The sequence below is a fragment of the Ambystoma mexicanum genome, chromosome 4q (assembly GCF_040938575.1).
Source record: "Ambystoma mexicanum isolate Mex_15411 chromosome 4q, UKY_AmexF1_1, whole genome shotgun sequence".
NCBI lineage: Eukaryota > Metazoa > Chordata > Amphibia > Caudata > Ambystomatidae > Ambystoma > Ambystoma mexicanum.
In genome coordinates, this window is record NC_090928.1 from 129,119,959 (window position 1) to 129,142,070 (window position 22,112).

A 22,112-nucleotide genomic window follows, 5' to 3' on the forward strand; every position below is an offset into this window, starting at 1 on the left:
CACACATGGACCCTGCGGGGGACACCCCCACAACCCCTGCTTAATTTTTTGATGTGAGGGGGACACCCCCGCAACCCCCGCTCCCACATAATATCCCCAACAGAAATATCGCCTATGGCGAACCAAACGGCCATATCTACGGCAATATTTTTGTTGGGGATATTATGTAGTGATACCGAGACAGGCAGCCTAATTATGATTGTGTGATGCCAATCTGATGTGGCTTTAGTAATTGTGGGCTCCTACCAGCCACCATACCAAAATCAGGTAAGGGTCTGATTAGCAAATCACCCTTTCTGAGACAGAATTGCCCACATCATCCTATCATTTGATAAGACTCAAAAAAGCTAGGGCTCTCACACTCTCGCCAGATGTCAACCCTTCACAAATGCCTCCTCCATTCAGTGGTCACTGGTACCCTCATCCATGTTGAATGTAACTATACCAGTTTCTTCTACTCCAGTCTACCGGAATACCAACTGGATAGACCTCAAGAAGTCCAAAAAGCCTACAGACTTCAGAAGAGAACCCACATTCCTCATGCCCTCCAACCCCAGCCCCAAACACACTCCTCGTCCTCGTGGTCTGTAAAAGAATCGCATTCAAATCTTATGACTTTGAAATGCATTTTTGACATGACCTCAGCCTACCTCCACAATGACATTTCCAGACTAACATTAAATTGGACTGAGGTGCAGTCACAGGATGGAGATCATACTTACGAGTGGGTCCTCAATTTGGGATTCGGGGGCACGGGGTGAAACCCCCTAAATATATATTTTTTAAAACTGCGTTTTAAAGGTCTCAAGAGAAATAGACCTTTACAATGCTGTTTTTACGATCAAAAGAAAATCAGGCATTGTAAATCTGTCTTTTTCGCATGAGACCATTAAAATGAGGTATTTTCACATAAAGCTGATGGATGTGCCGGTTGCTCACTTCGAGATCATAGTAATGGCAAGTTTAGCATGATTGGGCTCAACCAATCAATGCTACTGAATCCTTGGCCCCTGGGATCTAGGAGTCTCATTCTTCTTTGCATAAATATCCTAAAGGATAACAAGTTGGCACACACTTCTCCCTCCATACTCCAAGCTCTGGAACAACTTATAATAATTATAATTGTTCATTTATAGCACACTTAATACCAGCGAGTGGTTTCTAAGCGCAGAATCAGGATTCAAACCAGTGTTGCTCTGCGCTGTCTTGCCTCCAAGACAAGCGCGTTGCCCCTGAGCTATCCTCCCTCCCAAGGATGGGAGGCTTCTCTTGCAACATCATAGACAGTGACTCCCTTCTCACCTTCTGGAAAGTCAACGAGCCTTTGCTTTTCCCCACTCCTATAGGTCAAAGATGTGCCATTTTATATATGGTCCCTGGCATCACATTCGCCTTTTTTCCTTTATTGACAATGGACGATTACATTTGTAGCGTATGCATTACAAATATTATATAGAAAATAAAACATTTAAATAAATATCCAAAGCCAGGATTGGAATTCTGACCACATAGTTTCTCAGACAGCAGTATAGCAAACCTTAACGTTGGGCTTTGTTTTGTTGGGGAAAGTAATATGTGTGGGTGCGTGGGCATCTATTCCTGGTTTGGAGGCTTCCAGATGGTATAATCCACCGCGGCCTCCTACCCAATGCACTGTCATTATCTGGTAAACACCCTTTCTCTTACCTGTGTGATATAGTTAGTATGGAGGACAAAGTTCAGTTTTGCAGCATTGGGAGAAAGAAAATGGAAAACATCTTCACAATGTTCTGTTTCTGTGCAAGCCCTTATTGTGTTACATGTGGGCTACATAGCTCTTGTCCTGTCCCTAATGCAGTTAAAAACATTGCATGGCATTAAGGTGAAGGTTGAGGGTCGTTTGGGTCCGAAGATCTCAATACTTCAGAATGAGAGAGCAGGTACCGACTGATGGCTGTATCCTGTATGTGTTTGTGAGCAATATGGTGAGGGTCCTGCTGGTGTAGGTGGCAGGACAGTTAGATCCTGGAAGGGGCTGTTTGCCCTTGGAGATGGCATGTAGACAGGGCAGTAGTATGCTTTATCCAGCAGAGCAGCGTGCTGTCTGATGCCTGACTAAGGTCCAATTAAAGATTGTGTTTCTGTATAAACCCCAGGCTAAGCTTAAGCCATTGTGGGAGCTAGCTGGGGCCCTCTCTGTTTAGTTGAGGGTCGGTGCCCGAAACCGCTTGCCCTCTCGAAGTGGGTCTCAGGACAGGATCCTGAAGACTAGTGTGCAAGGTTCCAAGAGAGGGGGCGGGTCTCCAGTGGGAGGTTCACAGCCTTTGCCGAATGTTTAGTCTCCATGGGTCCGAGAGGCTTGGCAGAGAAGGGCAGTAGGAGTGAGAGACTAGGTCTCTAACTATAACTTGCAAATCCAGCATGAAACTGTAGCACCCACAAGCAATCCCAGTCCATCTCTACATCATGGTGCCTTAAAGAGTGTTCTAAGTAAAACCAGTGTCCTAAAAGACATAGGCCCTCATTACGACCCTGGCGGAAAGTAACTGACCTGACCGCCATAGCGTAAATAGCGTTTCCGCCATTGCACAATGGAGTAAAGTGCGGCTAATTCTGACCCATCGGGCACGAGCATTACGCCATGGCGGAAGTGCAAAGTCCGCGATGGCGGAAATGTCCCCAAAACGCCCCTCACCGCCGTCGTACGGCGCCCTAGGTGCAATTCCGCCACCCATCATAGCGGTCACCGTAATGAGCGGTAATCGCAAAATACGGTGACCGTAAATATACGGAAACGGAAGTAAAAACATGGGGCCGGAACGGGAAACAGCACGCCGTACACCTACAAAATCAGAATCCCAACACAACCATTACAAATCCGACCCTGAGACACATCCCAACCCGTTAGCCACCCTAGTTAAAACAATCAAAATGGGAAAAGTTGCTAAAAAAGCGTGCGACCGCAAGCGGCAGGTCCACTTCTCACATGAGGAACTCACCGTGCTCACAGAGACCCTCCAGGAGAATGCTGCCGTCGTCTTCTCGACGCAAATGACCAGGACGGCACTTGCGAACAAGAAGGCCATATGGGCCCTGGTGGCACAGCGGGTAAATGCGGTGGGGACCGCACCCCGCAACCCACAGCAATGCAGAAAGCGATGGGACGACTTGCGGATACGCGTACGGAGCATACTATCAGCCAACCGTAACATTGCCACAGCTACCGGGGGAGGATCGGAATCACCCATCAAGTTGACCCCCTGGGAAGAAATCTGTGCCTCCACCATTGGAATGGAGAGTATAGAGGGAGTCGGAGGGATGGAGAAAGGAGTGCAGACATCCGAAGAATCAGGTAGGTGGGCCAAATAAAACAATGCTAAATCCACAATGTCCAATCATGTGAAGTACCATGTGTCCACATAGTGCAACAGAAACACATGTCCAGGAGAACGTCCACATACATTGGCCTGATAGCGCACTTTAAAAGTCACATTAAATACATAAATAATCAAAAATCCTAAAAACACCCTCTACACGTGCAGCATGCACACCCTAACTGCAGGCTGCAAAACAACTGCATCCGCAATCCACACAAAAATGAAACCACCTCCAAGGCCCTGACCCAAATCACCCTCAGGTACCACCCCAATGCATGTGATACATTGCCATTCCAATTTCCACAGACCCATGAATAACGCTCGCCCTCCTTTACTCCACCATAGGGTCCGATTCAAACGACGAGCTCCAGGACACCCCTACCAGCACACCTGCAAAGAGGGCCAAGACCAACGGCCAAAGACCCTCCACCTCAGCTGCACGGATCAAGACACGGCAGCAGCACAAATCAAGTGGCAGCACACAGGAGGGGACTTCAACAGGCACCCCAGCAGCCAGCATGCCCACAACAGCAGCACCACAGGTCCCCCCAATGGATGCCACAGAAGGCACTGCTTCTGGTGGCAGCAGCACCATAGGTGACACTGCAATAATGGCAGCATGCTCCGACACAGAAAACGGTGCTGTCGATGTAGGACCCATCCATGACCTGTCTCAATCCCCTTGTTTGTTTCATCCCATACACCATGAGGATACCACGCAGGGGCACCCACAAGACAACGACTGGCCATCCCCCACAAGCCCTGTGGCAAGGCAACATGAGGTGATCAGGCCCTCTGTGACACCACCGCAAATGGCCATGGCCCAGCAGAGGCAACAGTCCCTCGACCAGGTGATCGTGCAACAGCAGCAACTGGCCACGCTCCTCAAGGAGCATGCTGATGAATGTGGGGGTTCTAAGGCAGTCATAGAAACATCTACTGAGACACTTAGGGCACAAATGGAGAGAAGTACAGAGACACTAAGGGTACAAATGGAGAGAAGTACAGAGACACTAAGGGTACAAATGGAGAGAAGCACCGAGAGCCTGAGGGGGGAACTGCATGCGAAGTCCAAAGACGTATGTGGTGAACTTGCCGCTGTGCGCCGTGTGCTCACTGAGCTCTCACAAACCCTTAGGGACATGCATGGACGTGAGCAGGCAGAGACATCATCCGTTGCAAGTTCATTCCAGGGCAGCCCCCAACGTAGATCTGGGAGGAACCTGCGCTCCACAGGCAGGGGTGCCCCTGATACCCGGAGAGGGGGCTTGCAATAGCGTCTGCCCACTGACAATGAGCATCTTTGGACACTGGTGTTCGGGGGGGAGGTAGGAGGGTGGAGGGGGGGTGTTGGGCTTTCTTGGGTGGCGGGTCGATGGGGTGTGTAATATAATTTCACATATGCTATAAACATTTCATAATCATCCAATGAGATGTGTGGACATTGATCTTTGTGTACGAGGCCTTTATTGGCGTACAGTCCACATTGTGCATGTTCCAGACACACACAGTGCCACAAGTCCCGTGTCCATGTATCAGCCACCAGGCGTGAGTGCTAGAAGCATGAATCTATGATATTCTGACGAATTTCACGGGCCTCCTGTGCCTCGCGGACTCCTTGAGGTGCTGCCACATCCCCACCCTCATCATGACCATCTTCAGGTGCTTGCAGTTCTGCGTCAGGGGGCATGGGCACATTTCTACGTACGCACATGTTGTGTAGCATGACACATGCCATGACCATCTTTGCAACCTTCTCATGGCGGTACAGGAGTGCTCCGCCAGACCTGCTGAGGCAGCGGAAACGAGCCTTCAGTAGGCCGAATGCCTGTTCTATGACTACACGGGTACGTGAGTGGGCATGGTTGTAGTCCTCCTCATGCTGGTTCTGTGGGTTCCGGAGTGGTGTAAGGAGCCATCTCTTCAGTGGATACCCGGCATCACCTGTATGTGGACAATAAAGGATGTTTGTGGAATGACATTGCTACGTACGCATCCCCCCCCCCCTTCCTGCCAGGTCATTGCCGCATCACATACCCCACATTATCATGCATGAAATGAGACTCACCGAGTAGCCAGGATCTGTTCCCTGCATGTCGCTCCATGTAGCGTGGTATTGTAGAGTTCCTCAAGACCAGAGAATCATGGGTTGATCCAGGAAATCGGGCACAACAATGTGTAAAGATCCTGTTGGAGTCACACACCATCTGTACATTAAGAGAATGATATTGTTTCCGGTTGCGGTACTGGGCCTCCATGGCATGTGGGACAACCAATTCCACATGGGTGCAGTCGATGGCACCAATGCAACCCGGTATGCCGGCCAGTGCATGGAATCCCACTTTTGTGTTTGTAATCTCCTGCTCCGAGCGTGGTAAAGAGATGTAGTCGTCTGCGTGCTTCAGGAGGGCATCGAGCACTTGCGATAGTGTCCGTGAGAACAGTGGCTGTGAAATGCCATGCAACTGTCCGACTGTGTGCTGGTAGGTGCCTGTGGCCAGGAAGTGGAGTACAGACACCACCTTCAGTAGGGGTGGGATGGCGGTTGGGCTATCTATCATGCTGACAAGGTCAGCGTGTGTCATGTTCACAATGGCGGTTATGGTGTCCCCGTCCAAACGGTAGAGGGTGTGGATCTGCTCAGCAGTGAGGTTGAACGGATGAGCTCAGAGGCGTGGGATTGCGGGCTGCCTGCGTGGTGGTAGTGGCTGTGCTGGTGGCCCTTGCTGGCCCTGCCTTGCCCTCCTCCTCCTCCTGCGTCTCCTCTGTGCGGCCGGTTGTTGTAGTAGTTGGTGTTCGTCTTCTTCTTGAAGTTGTAGTACTTGCAGTGCTATCAGGTCCCCCAGGGCCAACATCGCTAGTCCTGCCGGTAGCATTTTGGAGTGGGTGTGGTTGTGGGAGGGGGTTGGGTGTGCAATTTATGTGTTTTCAGGCTGTATAGCCTCCACCTGTGGTGATTCATTCCACCTGTGCCAGCTGCAATCCCCTTTGGGCGAGCACGTCCCGCACACAACGCTGCAATGTGACGCATGGCATCTTGCTATTACAATCATGTATTTAATCCCGATGGCAGTGAAATATTGGTTTATATGTTCATTCTGCTATGGTCCCATTGTTTCACATACTATCTTTGCAGTCGCGAACAAACTTGTGAAGGGTCAGTGGAATGTAGTACTCGATTAACGGTGGACCCTCATGCAGCACTGTACCGAGGTTCACCGACGGGCGGGGCGTCCCATTTGTGAGTGAAGCCAGTTGCCATTTTCACACACTGCCGCACTACATGGATGAATTTGTGATTTCAAGCGGTCACAGATGCCTTTTCGACGTGATGTTGCAAATGAGGAATTCGAAGGACAGCGCTTTCGGTTTTCAGCTAGCGGCGAGGAGACGCCCACAGGTCTGACTGCAAATATAACGTTCTATTGTTTAATGTCCTTGGGACAGGGGCCATGGCGAGAATGCAATGATTGATATGAATAGTATGGGATGCGCAATAGCGTAGTGGACGATAAGGCAGGACGTTCCCAAATACATGTTACTTCACAACACTAGAATTCCGGGCTGGAGCACAGTGGATTTTGCAGACTGCATTACGCACAGACTCAATGGAAATTTCAAATGTGATGTGAGTAAATGATCAGGCGTTTTTATACCGGGATGAGGGAATGATGTATGGATGCATGGACAGATGATTTAATTGAGAGTTTGCCATGTACATGGCTTTTTGGAATCTTTCCCCTTCCCCTGCGCTATGTGGTGCAGAGCTGCCATAGTGGGACCATCGTCTATCTGCCCTTGTTGAACCCTCCCTGTCTCGACGCACCTTCAAACACTTGTGTCTATGCACGTTACTAATCCCATCTAATGGATTCTGTCTTAACAGACGCATGCACACAAACACTCGTTTGTAATAGTGTTTTCACCTCGATTTATATAGTTATGATTCGCAAGTGATTTTTGGGTGGAAATAATCCTTTTGAGTGGGCTAGCATGGATATGGCTGTAGATTTAGTGTGATCATTGAAGTGAGTAATACAAATGAAGTTCTGATGCCCATACTATTCTTTTTCATTTCATTTGGGTGACAGGTATCTCCTCCCCTTTTGCCGCTGCCATCTGTATGCCACTCCTGCAGATGGCTTTTACTCCCGACACCTGCTGCTTCGAGTTAGTCAGTGGAGCACCATTACGATCTTATGGGACGATCGCCAATGGGCCACATGCCCTTACGCAGTACTAGTGGCTAGGAGCTACATATCAACCTTTCAGCTGGACTAGTGCCTACCTAATGGGACGGCCCTGCGGTTCTAGGCGCTTCCATGTTGCCTTTTTGAACGTGAATGTAGCCCCTGTGTACCATGAAGGAACAGGGCGTCACACAAGAAGAAGCTGGTCATTTATTGCGGATGCAGCCCACAGTGATGAAAAATATTTTGGAGTTTATGACCTAATAGCTGTATGGGCTTGGTGAATTTGATGTGCATTAAAATTTGATTCTGATATCAACCGTGTAGCGTTATTCTTTGCAAGTAATGTAGCATATTCCTATTTGTGGAGCGATGTATTGTGAGAAGATCTGCATTGGGTTCCGGCTTCTGAGTATAGTTGCGTGGTACTGTACTGGCCGCGTTTGCCTACGAAGCCCAGTAAGGTCAGGGATGGGGGCTGTCATTATGACTGTTTTAATGATGTCATGCTCAGGGGCGGGGGATTAGCTTTTGTGTAACAGATGCCAGTCAGCCAGGTGGATTGGTGGAATGATGTGATTATCAGAAAATGGCTGGTCACAGGTGCCTGTGTTTGCGTGCGTTTCTTGGAGGGAGACTGAGGTCATGTCCATTGGAATAGCTTCTGTATTCGTGCCATCTGTGCCCTGAAGCTCCCATTGGCCCCTCTTGAGATGAGCCTGGCTGCTCAGTCACTCTGCCAACTTGTGTGGTACATGCTTATGCTGATGGTTGGTTTGTTTACTGGCAAGGGTACAGGGCTGGTGCAGTCTCCCTCAGGATACTGCTTTGAATGTTGCCTTACACTGGTGTCAAGCGATGGGGGCCTGTTGTTGTTTTGTCTCATGTTTCAGTTCATATTGCTGTACTTGAACCTTCACATGCCTGTGCTGCATCAGTACGGCAATGGTGCCATGCCAAATATGGATGGCCACTCACAAGGCACTTGGAGCCCCTACATTCATTTGTTCGTTGGCATGCATGGGTGACTTGTACATTTCACTGGTTGCATTGTGTAACTTCATTGCACCTACGAGGAGTTGTGCAATGTGGGCAGGGAGTGGTGTACAGGCACTCAGTAGGGCCATTTACGGTTGGTTCACGATGCCGTAATTCTCACCATGGCGGAATGGTACTTTCCGCCATGCTTGATGGCGTTAAGTAAATGTCCGCTAGGGTCAGAATTCGCGTACCGTTGCGCCATGGTGGTAATTACGGTTTTGCATGGCGCGCATGCGCGTACTTGGTGCAGTTAGCGTTGGCGTTCACTACGGTGTCGCTGATGGCATCGTACTTTACGGTGACGGGCCATAATCGCACCGAGCGGTATTCGATGGCGGTATTACATTTCCGCCATCGTTTTTCGATTTCCGCCAGGGTCGTAATGAGGGCCATAGGAATCAAGTACTCCTAGGTTAGGAGTAGGAGGTCATTCCCCTAGGATGCTGCCTACCATAGGCTTGTTTAAAGTGAGGATTGGAAGAGACTCCTCTGTTGTTCCGCCAGAGTTCTTCCTTAAGCGTGTACTAAAAATGTAAATAACTTCGGTTTCAGGCCCCTGAGCCTGTTTAAACAGGTTTTCTAGTAAGGAATGTCATATAACGAAAGACAATGGGACAAAAACTGAATAAACACACTAACACCCACTCTAAGTAACCATGGGTCTGCAACGTGTTACACTCCAAATGTTTTGGACTATAGATTCCATCATCCCTAACCAGCATAGCCAATAGTGAGGGATCATGGAAGTCGTAGTCCAAAGTATTTGGGCTGCCACAGGTTCCAGACCTCTAATGTATTGCATGGGGTGTCTGTGTACACTTTTATTCCTTTGAAGGTTTAGCAACCATGAGATGAATTCAGTTGTGCATCTTAAGGGGTTTCTTACTTCGTCCAAATTTGCATAAATGGAGGCGCTGTGTTTTTTTTACGGCAAATGCCATTCAGGTTGAGGTCATGAGAGTGGAGGGGAAATGCAAAGATCATCAGGGAAGCCAATTGCTGTTCAAATGAGGAACCCAAAATAAGTGGTTCTACGTTTTAAAAAAAACGGTCTTGTGAACAAATTGAAAATATCCAGAAAAAAATAAAGAAAAACAAGGAAAAGGTTTTTGTTAAGAAGTGCATTCTGTTTATTAACACATATTTGACTCCACTGTACCGTAAACTCCCATAATAATGCACTTAAAAATATTCTGACTAGGAATCCTTTTCACAGTCTCTTCTTCAGAAAATTGGTCACAATAAATAGTTCTGTTTTCTGTTGTATTATCAAAGTGTTCGTGAAAGAGGCCTTTGAACCTTCGTGGTGCCTCCATGTACACTGTACAACGTTATTAAGACAGAGGTGTGCAAATGTACAAAATAATGCCAGCAGCACTTCAGTAGTAATTACCAAGGGAACTCCAGCCTATCAGACCTGGGGGAAAACATGGCTGCCCTGTACTTCTTGTTTAACTGAAATGTTTTACAGTTTGTAGAAAGAAAATATTCATCTGTTCCTGACTTTCTTTCTCTGTCCTTTCCTCTCAGGCACCTCCCTCCCCCCGCCCACCCCTCCGCAAACCATGCATGCCCCTAGACCCCCTGGGTGTTTTATAACTGTGCAAATCGTGTATATCAGCCTTGGAAAAAGGATGAACTGGTAAATGTTATTGTGAGCTCGCAGAGGAATATGCATGTGACCCAGAATGCAAGACGATGGATGTATTCCCTTATGGAAAATACATTTGACCTGTTGCAAATGGATTCTACTATATCCAGTTACTGGCATGTGTTTTCTTTTGCCATCTACCTAACCCCTATTGATAAAATACCAGTTGATTCAAACGTTATCTTTGAGTTGGTTTTTATTTGGTGTGTATAGTGGTGACTGTTGTGAATTGTATTTATTTAGTAGAGTCACCCTTCTGTTTCTGCTGGACAATTTGGGCCCGATTCACAAAGTGTTGTAGCGGAGAAAACCAGTAATACCCGTGAGCATCTCTGATTTGCTGCTGCTGCCTTACACTTGATCCACAAAGACATACACTGGAGCGAATCCGCAGGTGCCTGCAGCAGTTCTGAGATGCACTTGATCAAATCATTGTTAATCGCATTTGCACCTGAGTATCCAAGAGATGCTCCAGGCAGATCCAGTTTTGCCCCACTTTAGGCTTTGTGAATCAGGTGTAAGGCAGGAGGAGCAAATCAGAGATGCTCACGGGGATTGTGAATCGGGATCCAGTAGAATTCACGTGAACATGGTCAACCGGAACTTCCATCATGGTTTTCTGTCAACACATCAGAGCTCTTCAACGGTGCCAAGAATTTCCAAATCTGCCCTGTTCTTCAGGTGTGCCGAATGTTGCCATGTGTTGGTGATATAAGGAAAAGGATACACACAGATGAAGCGACTGCAAGCAAGCGGGATATGTTATGTTACGTTAATGGACATTTGTATAGCGTCTTTCACCACTGGTAAGGTCTATGGGGAACATTGCTGTGAAGGCAGTGCATTTTTTAACAGTGTTGCAATGTGAACAATGAGTGGTCCAGCTTTTTCCAGATGCAAGTAATCCTCACTGTAAAAAATAAATAGCATATTTAATTTCAATATCTAAAAAAAAAATGTGATGTGAGCCTCAAAGAATGACTCAAACCTCTCCTGTGCATTTGCTATGAACATAACATCCGTGCACACGATCAACATGCAACTTTCCCACTCGTCTGTAAAATGTAAGTTATTAAAAAAAGGAAAAAAACTATTTGTATCTGTACACAGAGATGTAAACAAAAAACAATAGTCAAGTTCCAGAAGCGGTTTTTTTGATTCTGCCAATCAGAAACCTGATTACTCAATTCAAATCTGTCCAATAGTCTGTTGATGTGCAGCACTCCCTCTCAATGGCCTTCAATGCAGGATGAATGCAGGCCACACTGGGCATCAAAAGTGAATGTTCTTGTTGCAACTAATTACTCGGACCAGTTTAAAAATACCACCGAGTTTTGTTCTCATCCATGTAATTAATGTGTGTGGAACATGGGCCAGCATCGGTGTCACTCTTTAATATTTAGAGCTAGGTAATTTTGGGGAGTTTTGTGATTCGTTAGCAAAAGGTCAGGTGATTTTGTGGTCTTCATGAGCCAATCAGGCTGTCTGAATAGCCCCCTGGTGTTTCAAGAGACAATATTAAAATGGCGTGCTCCGCGAATCTCCATAGTATATTTCGAATTTGGGGCAGAAAAAAAGTAGTTAAAAAAAAGTATGAAAGTAGAAAAGGCCAGTGTCCAACGTACAAAGGAGACACCCTCCTGTCTGCGGATTTTGAACCCAAAGGGGAAGGAGTTTGGCGACCTCAAGCGCGAGCAGTGACAAGAGGCAATCAACAGTGATAGCAAGAACAACAGAAATAAAGATAAACACTTTTCGGCACGGATTGAAGGGGAGGGTAAAGTTGGGCGTTTAAAGCTGGAGCTGCTTATCATGCAGAGAGGACACTGCTGCTGATTTTATTATCATTATCTACAGCATATCACACAGCGCATTAAACTCTGCAAAAGATATCGCAGAGCGTTCAAGCTCCTGCCGCAGAGATCTGTGTCACCAGCAAATTACAGGTTCTCAGTGAGTGAGTCCAGCACAGGCAACCCAAACTGAGCAAAATGAGTTCCAGTGATTTAAATAAACAATGACTACCATTAAAAGCACCAAGCGATCATTCACAATGAGGTGTTGGCCAAATAAGTGGACACGCTCATGCTTTCTTCCTGTTTCTGTTGTTCTGCCTTCGTTCGGCAAGACTGCTCACTTGGTTAATGGGCCTGCTGCAGATATCTTTGTGTCCTCCTGCAGGTCAAAGTTCCAATCCGGGCAGAAACAACTAGGCCTATCATGCTTAAAAAGTAAATGTGGGGGCTGCATGGTGGAGAGCAGCAATTCCATTGTGGATGGGGTGATTAGGAGGAAGGGGTAATCGAACGAGGAGTTAGGATTGGTCATTCTATGTCTTATCTTCCCCATCCCCTCCTGTCCGTTTTCCCACTCTCCAAAACCATGTGCTTATGGGTATCATTTGATGTGCTGTAGAGTTTCATTTTGTTTGCATTTCAAAGACGAGGAGAGGATAGCTCAGGGGCAACGTGCTCGCCTTGGAAGCAAGACAACACAGAGCAGCACAGATTCGATTCCCAGGTCCACACTTAGAAAGCTCTGGGTATTGAGCACGTTATAAATAGCCTATCATAGCATTATCATATCATGAGAAAATATACTAAGGACCCCATTTAGAATTTGCCACTATTTCATCTGGCATTACTGCCAAGCTGAAATATGATTACTGCATGTGGTAATCCTATGAAAAGGCATAGGGTCCACATGATAAGGAGTTATGCAGACCCTTCAGTTATTTCCCATTGGACTCCGCTGGGGATTGTCATATTATCGCATGCAGTATTTACGGCATGCAGTAATATTTCACGTGGTAATGGTTTTGTGAGGAGGACATTTTTCCCACACCAAATAAGACAGTTTGGGCATATTTCGATTTTGAAACTCTGAAATTGTTGGTATCCGTAAAATGGTGGTCATTCCGTTATCAGTTCTCTTTTTTGACAAATTAACCAACTCTAAGTGAAGCGCTAAATGGGACTTTATGAATTGCTGATCCTACTAACGACAGAGTTGGGTAAAAATACCATCCACTATCAAAAGCTCTAAAAGAAAATCCAGTTGTCCTACTAACAATTAATCTTCGTCCTGTAGGTTACGTGCTCGCACTGACCTCTTGAAAAGCACTCAGCCCACTCAGGCTCTAGTCTTGGGTCTGGTTGGCACAGGTGGTATTTTAAATAATGCCTCTACATTGCAGATCATCTTTATTATAACTCGTGCCAATTTGCCCTCATGAAGAATACCGCTTGTAGCATATATCAAATGATTAGATGCTAGAATCTTCAATGGATTAACTCGATTTATTTACATGAGCCCAAATAAGTGTTCGTCCTTTAAGTGAATGGATGCGCTAAAGCAATTTAAGGGACAAACTCTGCAGGTGGAGTCCGAAAGGAAGTGGAAAAGTGAGTGTCTCTGATGTCCACCTTCTCAACCTAATGCAAAGAAGGGTTGAATGCGATCCTTCTGTGCATTATCACACATGATAAAGTAGTAGCCTGATCCACTATTGGCTTTTGGACAGAGGATGAAGGAGGCTCTTTTGTTTAACATCCTGACAGACGTTCCCTCATTTTGGTGAGGCAGGGAACCCCCCTCCTAGGATTAGGCACAAATACGATTTCTTCTAACCTTATTATTATTTCTTGAAAATAAAAGTCTATAACCAACACTTAATATGCCACTTTGTCCGAGTCTCACTCTTGACCCCTTACAATTTGTTAAACTGAAAGTAAACAAACCTATACATCTCAAAATGCATTAGTCTGTGAAATAAAATCCCTTGAGTGTAATCGCGGTATTCCAGTGGCATGGATTCTTCTTCCAGCGCTCCAGTGGGTTTGGGGGATTTAGGACATGTACAAGCACATGTCCACATAATTTACAAGAACCTTTGTACTGTTATAAATAATATTAATAATAATTGGAGGCGGACGAACTACTTGGGTCACTGCCACAGCAAACATTTTGGATACAATTCTGTCAACTATAGAAAAACGACCATAGGTAAACAATATTCAAATGGAAAGGATTGAAACGCAAACGCAAAAACTTTTAAAAACCCTTTGGGTTAAACAAAGTATATAAAAATAAAAAATAAATAATAATAATAATACATTTCTTCATCTCATTTTTTCCCCCTATGATAAGAAAAATATATTGCATACAGATAAATTCTTTGTAAATTTGCCCGGACTGTGAACCTTACAAAGCATATAAATGAGAACTGTTGACATCTCTTGACCAGTGCTGCATCGTTTCAATGCTTTGGGACAATTTAGGGCAGGAAATGGATTACTGCCACTTTACTGCAGTTGTTACTGCATCACCGAACTCGTAATGAGGCCCAATGCCGTAATCTGTGCTGAAAATCTGTCCAGCACAAACGCTATCCTCTATGCTTCCTTAACTTATACTGGAAGCATATTGTGAGGAGTAGAGCAGTGAGCCACCATGAAATTTACAGTTTCTGGTGGCAGATGTGGGTAGAAACCTCCCTTGAATTCAACCGGTTGTTTTTTATTAAAAGTCGCTACCGCAATTTTTTTTCAACTGACCTAACATTTTAAAGATTCAGAATTTTTCTAATATTGATTTGCCTAGGAGCGCTAAAAATCGAAATGGCAGAATATTTAGGAGAGTCACAATACGTGAGCGTGAATCTAGAATAAATGGTTTCGATAGATTCGGATAGGTGGAGCATATAGAGTGCGCGGTACTCCTGGGAAACAGATTCACAAAGCCTTTTACAGACATAAGTGTGACATACCACAGAAAAAGGAGTCCAGGTGCCTGTGTAAATTATTCACATTTCACAAAGGATGATTCCCATACGCATAGGTGTACCTAACGTGTAGCCAACGTATGAATGTAGACATGTGTAAACATTTGTAACTCTTATCCAGACCTGCAGAAGGCAGAGTTCCCAGGGGAGTTCCAGACAGGAGGACAGCACAGGGGCAACACGCTCGCCTTGGAAGCAAGATGACACGGGGCAATGCAGGTTCGATCCCTGGGTCCGTGCTTAGAAACCTCTGGGTATTAAGTGCGTTATAAATAACCAATTACAATTACACGGGCGAAGGGTAGGCAGTGGAAATACTGAGCATCCACACAGTGACCTGCGTGATTTTAGACAATATATTCTGACATGAAATTGCTCAAATACCTCACTCATGAATGACCTTGGTGTCAGTGGTGTAGCCAGTGTTCAAAATGGCACTAAGTGGCACGAGCCTGGCAGCACACGTGATGGAAAAGACAAGAGTCACGGGGGAAAAAATATGACTAGCCAAAATAAAACAAAGGTAGTATTTTTAAAATACTTTTTCGCAGTCCTATTTATGACATCTGTATGCACTGCATACTTGAACGTGTAGGTTACGGACAAGTTGGACATGGTATCTCTGAATAGCATGTCCCGTTGTCTTGTGCGACCACCCATAGGTGTAACTTGCGTATGCAGTCTCTCAAAATGGTCAATCGGGCACAAATGTTTTCTTACTTACGAACAGGACACCTTTCATCAAGTCTGTGAGACATGAATAAAAGATCAGTGTACCATCCCAACTCATTTTCAAGCTATGCTTAGAGAGATTTTCTTTTGGGATTGGTATGTTAGCCAGATCACCTCATATTTACAGGATATCACCTACAGTCATAAACTTTGCTTCTCCTAATCCCTGGTATCAGGTCCTCTAACAAATCTAGCAACATCGTCACTGATTTCTGGAGGGAAGCTTCTCTTACATGTCCAGGGAAAGGCAGAAGCTACCTGATTCTGACCCCGGGGTGGCTATCCTGCTCAACCGTCTCCGTGATTACCTGGGTATCACTGGTCAGGCTCTGGCGTGGCTGACCTCTTTCCTCTGTGACCGACCCTCCCAGGTCCAACTTGGGTCCTTCCTCTCTGCTGTCTTTTGCTCTACCTGTGGTGTCCCCCAGAGTTCTAACCTCTCTCCCTGGCTTTTCAACCAATACCTGGTACTCCTTGCCCTCCGCATCACCACTCTCTTCCCCAACATTCAGTGTTATGCGGATGACACCCAGCTCATTTTCAGGCTACCCTCGGCCTCCTGCTCCCCTTCCCTCATCTCTGATTGTCTGTCTGCTATCCAGGAGTGGTGTGCCACCAATGACCTCTGCCTTAATACCAGCAAGACTGAGATTCTCCTCATCGGCACACCCGCTCCCTCCTTAATTGTAGCTCTTTGGCTGGCCTCTCTTGGCCCTCGTCCTGCTCCCACCTTTGAGGCTAAAAAACTCAGGGTCATCTTCAACTCCACACTCTCCTTCTCTCCTCACATTTCTGACGTCTCTAAGAAGTCACACTACCAACTGAACCTCCTCTGAGGTATCCTTCCTTTCATCTCCTTCCTCCAGAGGCTCACAGTCTCCAGAGCTCTGGTTCTCTCTAGGATGGACTATTGCAACAACCTCTTTCTAAATCTGCCTGCTTCTACTCTCCGCCTTCTGCAACTTATCCAGAACAGGACTGCGAGACATGTCCTTGGCCTCAAGCCCAGGGATCATATCTCTCCAGGACTGAAATCTCCGTACTGGCTCCGAGTGGCCGCGAGGATTAAGTTCAAAACCCTCTGCATCGTCCACAAGGCTTTCTGGGGCCTGGGGCCTCAGTACCTTCAACTCTCTCTTCCTAAATATCTTCCTTCTCAAGCTCTCTGCAACTCCCTCAGGGTCAGTTGCTTCTCCAAGCAACGAGTTGGTGGTAGATCTCTTTCTTCAGCTGGGGCATCCCTCTGGAACAGCCTCCCTTAAACTTGAGGAGAACCATCTCCAGTTCCAGAAGCACCTCAAAACCTTTCTCTTTGCTTCCACCTTTTCTCCTCCTTTCCTCTGCTGACCTCCTGGCTGTTATCGGAGCTGCACTGGTGACCTGGACACCCTCTGATCTCGGGCCTAGGTCCCCCTGCTAGCATCACACACCTGCACTGCCCACCTGGCAACCCGCGCAGTAGGGGACTGTTTCTGTATCCCTACAGTCCCCCTACCAGCCCTTGACACCTGATGTCTGCACTTACCATTGCACTTGCCACTTGTTGGCCGTTACTTATTATTGTTATCATCTTCTCATGTACTGCACTGTCGCTGCCCCCTCCCATGCACTTTTGCGATCTGAATGACACCTGGCCTAGTAGGATCGCTGTCCATCCTCCCTTTATTCCCCTCCCTTGCCTCATCGTGCCTTGAAACACTTGTGTATAGGCACGTTATAAATACCATATCATATCATATCTGTGGGAGGACCACATAGGGGAGGACAAACTCCAGAGAGGCAGGAAAATACTGAATCAAAATAATCCTTTAGATGTCATTCCTAATGACACCCATGTGTCTTTACAGCATGGCTTATTGTGACATAGATAAAGAATACCCAGGTTTTCTTGACCAACAGCCTTATCTACCCCCCCATCATCCCATGTTTATGTACTGAGACAAGGAAGAGGAATGTAAATATGAAGATGACAGCGGTAAGCAAAGGCCACATTCTAGTGTTTGGACAGTTATAACTCATGCCGGGAAGTTTAAAACACACACAGCTGACCAGAATTCGAGAGAGAGTTTGCAGCTTTTTGCGACTTGCTCTGACGCCGGTCAGAATGCCGGATGCGAGCAGACTGTGAGAAGCAGCATTGAGGCTGACACAAACGGCATGCAGGGAAACCGAGCCAAAAGAGGTGGACCGATTTATGGCCACAGGCAGCTGGAGCCACTCGCAGCAAAGGAAGACAAAGCTAGAGATGACCAGCTGATGGTACACACACCTAGTGAGCAGACCGAAAGAGAAGAAGACGGAAAGAGGCGAGAAACGCCAAAGCCGCCCAGTAAGCCCAGGGAGAACGAATGAGTTAATGGTTCGGTTTAGGGTGCGTATAGCATCAAAATAACAGTGTGAGAGAGTGCAATAAAAACCATTGAAGAAACAAAATCAAATAGAAACTTTGTTAAGGAAGGGTCGGTGACCCAAAATTTGGAAAGTGGGATTGATACCAATACAAACAGTGCTAGGAAAGGGGTGGTGACCCTATATTTGATAAGAGGAGTTGATACAAATAAGAACTTTGCTAAGAAATGGTTGGTGACCCAATATTGGAAAAGCATTATTTCTTGAATGAAAAAGAGTGATTGGATAATGGTAAAGCCCTGACAGGATAGTGAACCAGGCAAACACTGATTCTGGGACTCACACCCATGAAAGGATATAAAAACCTTGGCAGGAAAATAAACCAGGCATTGAGCGAGCCTGGGACCCACACCCAAGAAACAGAGTGGTGATATCTTGGCAGGTGAGTAAACCAGGAGTAAGAACAGAAGTAAACTGAAACTGTGACGCAATGAGAACAAATACAAAAGGGAAGACCCATACCCCTTTTGAGGATCGATAAGAAAGTTGCAAATACACTGCCAGGAGAGTATACCAGGGGCAGAAAGAAGAAAAGTGGATGGAAAAGGGAAGCACCATACCCCCTTATTGAACTAACAGAGATACAGAGTGTGAAAAAGTGATCATTCAAAAGAACTGCTTGCTTAAGGTAAACTCAGGGAAAGACTCATCCCTCTGGAGTAAACTTGAACTGTGATGAAGTGACATTCAAACTATCAGGAGAAATCTAGGGGAAGACCCCTCTCCTTATGGAACTTTATTTCATGTTCTTTTATGCACCTTAGAACTTTATATTTAGAACTTTGAAAGAAAGCTACAAGTGCATAGCTTACAGAAATCCCTGTTTACACTGTAAATTCAGTTTAGCATGTAAGTGTCAGTTTAGGGCTTTTGGACAGTGGATGCAGGGCACTCTTTTGTTTAACATCCTGACACAGACGTCCTTTCGTTTTGTTGAGGTAGGGAAACCCCTCTTAGGATTAGGGACAAATAGGATTTCTTCCAACCTTATTATTATTTCTTGAAAATAAAAGTCTATAGCCAACACTTAATATGCCACTTTCTCCCCGTTTTACTCTTGATCCCTTACAGTGCTTATGTTCAATTTGTTCAACTGAAAGTAAACACACCTATGCATCTCAAAATGCATTAGTCTGTGAAATAAAATCCCTGGAGTGTAATCACGATATTCCAGTGGCATGGATTCTTCTTCTAGCGCTCCTGTGGGTCTGGGGGATTTGGGACATGTACAAGCACATGTCCGCATAATTTACAAGAACCTTTGTACTGTTATAAATAATAATATTAATAATAATTATACATTTCTTCATCTCATTTTTTCCCCCTACAATAAGAAAAATATATTGCATACAGATAAATTCTTTGTAAATTTGCTCGGACTGTGAACCTTACAAAGCATTTAAATGAGAACTGTTGACATCTCTTGACCGGTGTTGCATCGTTTCAATGCTTCAGGAGAATTTAGGGGAGTAAATGGATGCACTGCTTTAGGCAAAGTCTCTCTCTCTCCTTACATATGTAAAATAAAGGCGTGCAATCGGGCGCTGACCCATAATCCACCACTACATCTTCCAACCAGGCTCCTCCAATGCATGTCCCTGTAGAAAGCTGAGCAGCATCTTCTGTCAAGGGCTTGGCAGCTCCTCGTTTTCTATCAAATACTCTTTCTTCATGAATTTGAGTCCTCTCACCGACCGCCATACTCCCAGGTAAGCATCCTTAAATGAACTCTTGCTGGGTCCATCGGTGCTGGATGCCACCGGGCCATTGGATGAAAGAGCTGAGCTGGATCTGCTGTCCTTTTCCTCCACTCTACCCACTTGAGTGTCACCATCTGTAGGCTTCTCGCATTCTGCTGTCCCGTCTTCCGCTTGCTCCTTAGGCACTTCCTCCATTGCAAATGTTGGCTGTTGGCCCACAGCGTGTGCCTCATCTTCTTCCCGTTTGGCCTCTTTTTCTAGATCTTCATAGTTAATTTGCCTTTTTGTCTCAATGTACTTGGCCACGCAATAGATGAGAGAGCCAAACGTATTTACCACCACTCCTGCAATGAAAAGTGACGTAGGCTCCACGTCGTTGAAGGCCAACATGCCAACCGTGATGGTGGCAATGCTCTTGACCACCCCCACAAAACTGGTGGTCACAGCCGAGTTAATGTAGGTGCAGTGTAAAGTGGTGAAGTTCATGGCGCAGCCAATCAGGATGCAAGCAATGAACGTGCAGACCATGCCTGGGTCCTTCCATCCTGGGAAAGACCAGGCATAAATAGAATCCATGCTGGCAAACGAACATATGATAAGCAGAGGGGTGGCTGTGATGGCAATGGCGTACTGAGCAGTGAGGGGTCCGTAGTCACTGTCTGTGCTGGTTTTCTGGATGAGGACCAAGTATGCAGCGTGGACCAGCACGGCCAGCACACCTGTCACATATCCCATAGGCTCTCCCGTCAGGTCCCCAGCGCCTAAAATAGAGAAAAAGAGAGAGATGTCACACAAACATGGAGACAAACCCATCACACAGTAAGACATCAATTGGGTCAAATTCATGTAGAAACTGAGATCTGAAGGACCTTTTCCTTTCAATTTTGATTTTAACAATAGTCAGTCAGATCAAATCAAGAGCTATCTTTATTCAGATATCTTAAAAACCTTCATAAAAGGGAAAAGAAACAGATAACAGCATAACACAACAGCAAACACAAATCAACAAAAGTTAGCAGTAACCAGAAGTTAAGTGTTATAGAAATAATGATTACACAACGACATGCAGTGAAATTCCATCCATTCCTTATGCTCGAGGCACTTTCAATAAAGAAATACAGTTCACAGACTGTGTGACCCCAGGAAAAGACAGCAAATACCGTAGAGCAACACTAACATGCCTAACCCCAGCACCCCTCAAAAATGGAGTCAGTTCGAAGAATAGGAAATGTGTTCAATCCTCTATTGAAATGCCATCACTGGGGAAAAATAAAGTGGCTGCAGAGAGACCATTCTATTGGTTTTCACATCAGCCGAGCCAAGCTTGAGAGCCCACCTCAAATAACCCACTGGCGATATCCCTGTGTTGAACTTAAGGTAGGATGACCTTTTCATGCGTTGCTGTTTCAGTTCTACGTGATTTCTTCGAATTCTTTTCATCGAAGTAGAAATCATCGAATGTTCTTTGTTTTCTGGAAGATTTTGCAGCAAATGTATGCGGGGGAGACGCCCTGCAGCCCCCACCTTAATCCCCTACATTAACTATCCACCTAAACCCACCCGCCACATATATTTGCAGCAAAGTCTGTTGTTAAAAAATGTGATGATTTTTACCTCAATGAAATCTACTGCAGAAAAAACTCGATATTCCCACATTTTTATGAGTTTCATTCATACGGTTAAAAAATACATGCATGAGAGACATTTATGTCTGCAGCAACCACAGGATCTAAGTAATCGTAGGTCAACCAACAGCTACGCAAGCCAACCTCCAACTTCAACAGAACAATAGTATGAGTCAAAGTACAAATGTTGTTTTTACAATGATATATCAATAACAATAAAGATCCTAAATCAATGAAATCCACCACATAGTCTGGGAGGGCTGAGAGTGTAGCTCAGAGGCAACGGGCCTCATTAGGACCCTGGCGGTGACGGTATGAATGGTGCCGGTAAGGCACTGGCACCGTTCATACCGTCCCGCCGCATTACGAGTTCTGCTTGCGGATTCCTGACAGCCAGCCAGGTCTTACCTGGCGGGTAGTGTGCACCCGTGAGCCTAACTTGTAATTGCACCAGCACCGTTATCAACGGTGCCAGCGCATCCATGCTCCCCACTCCCATTCTGCCCTGTTGGGCAGAATGGGGATCGGGAGCCCGGCATTACCGCCACCCGCGAATGGCAATTACTGGCCCATTCATCTCGTAATGGGCCGGTTATTGCCCAATCGCGGGAGCCGGTGCCAGTAG

At 46.0% G+C, this 22,112-nt stretch overlaps 1 protein-coding gene across 1 annotated transcript in view; it reads right to left on the bottom strand.

Moving 5' to 3' along the window:
• Window positions 1–9,699: 9,699 nt before the first annotated feature.
• The window catches only part of SLC35D3 (solute carrier family 35 member D3), a 164,088-nt gene continuing 151,675 nt past the window's right edge, over window positions 9,700–22,112 (bottom strand). The window contains exon 2 of the mRNA XM_069607654.1: window positions 9,700–20,623. Within this exon, the coding sequence (XP_069463755.1) occupies window positions 19,788–20,623 (836 nt within the window). The 3' untranslated portion in view covers window positions 9,700–19,787. The remainder of the gene's footprint in view (window positions 20,624–22,112) is intronic.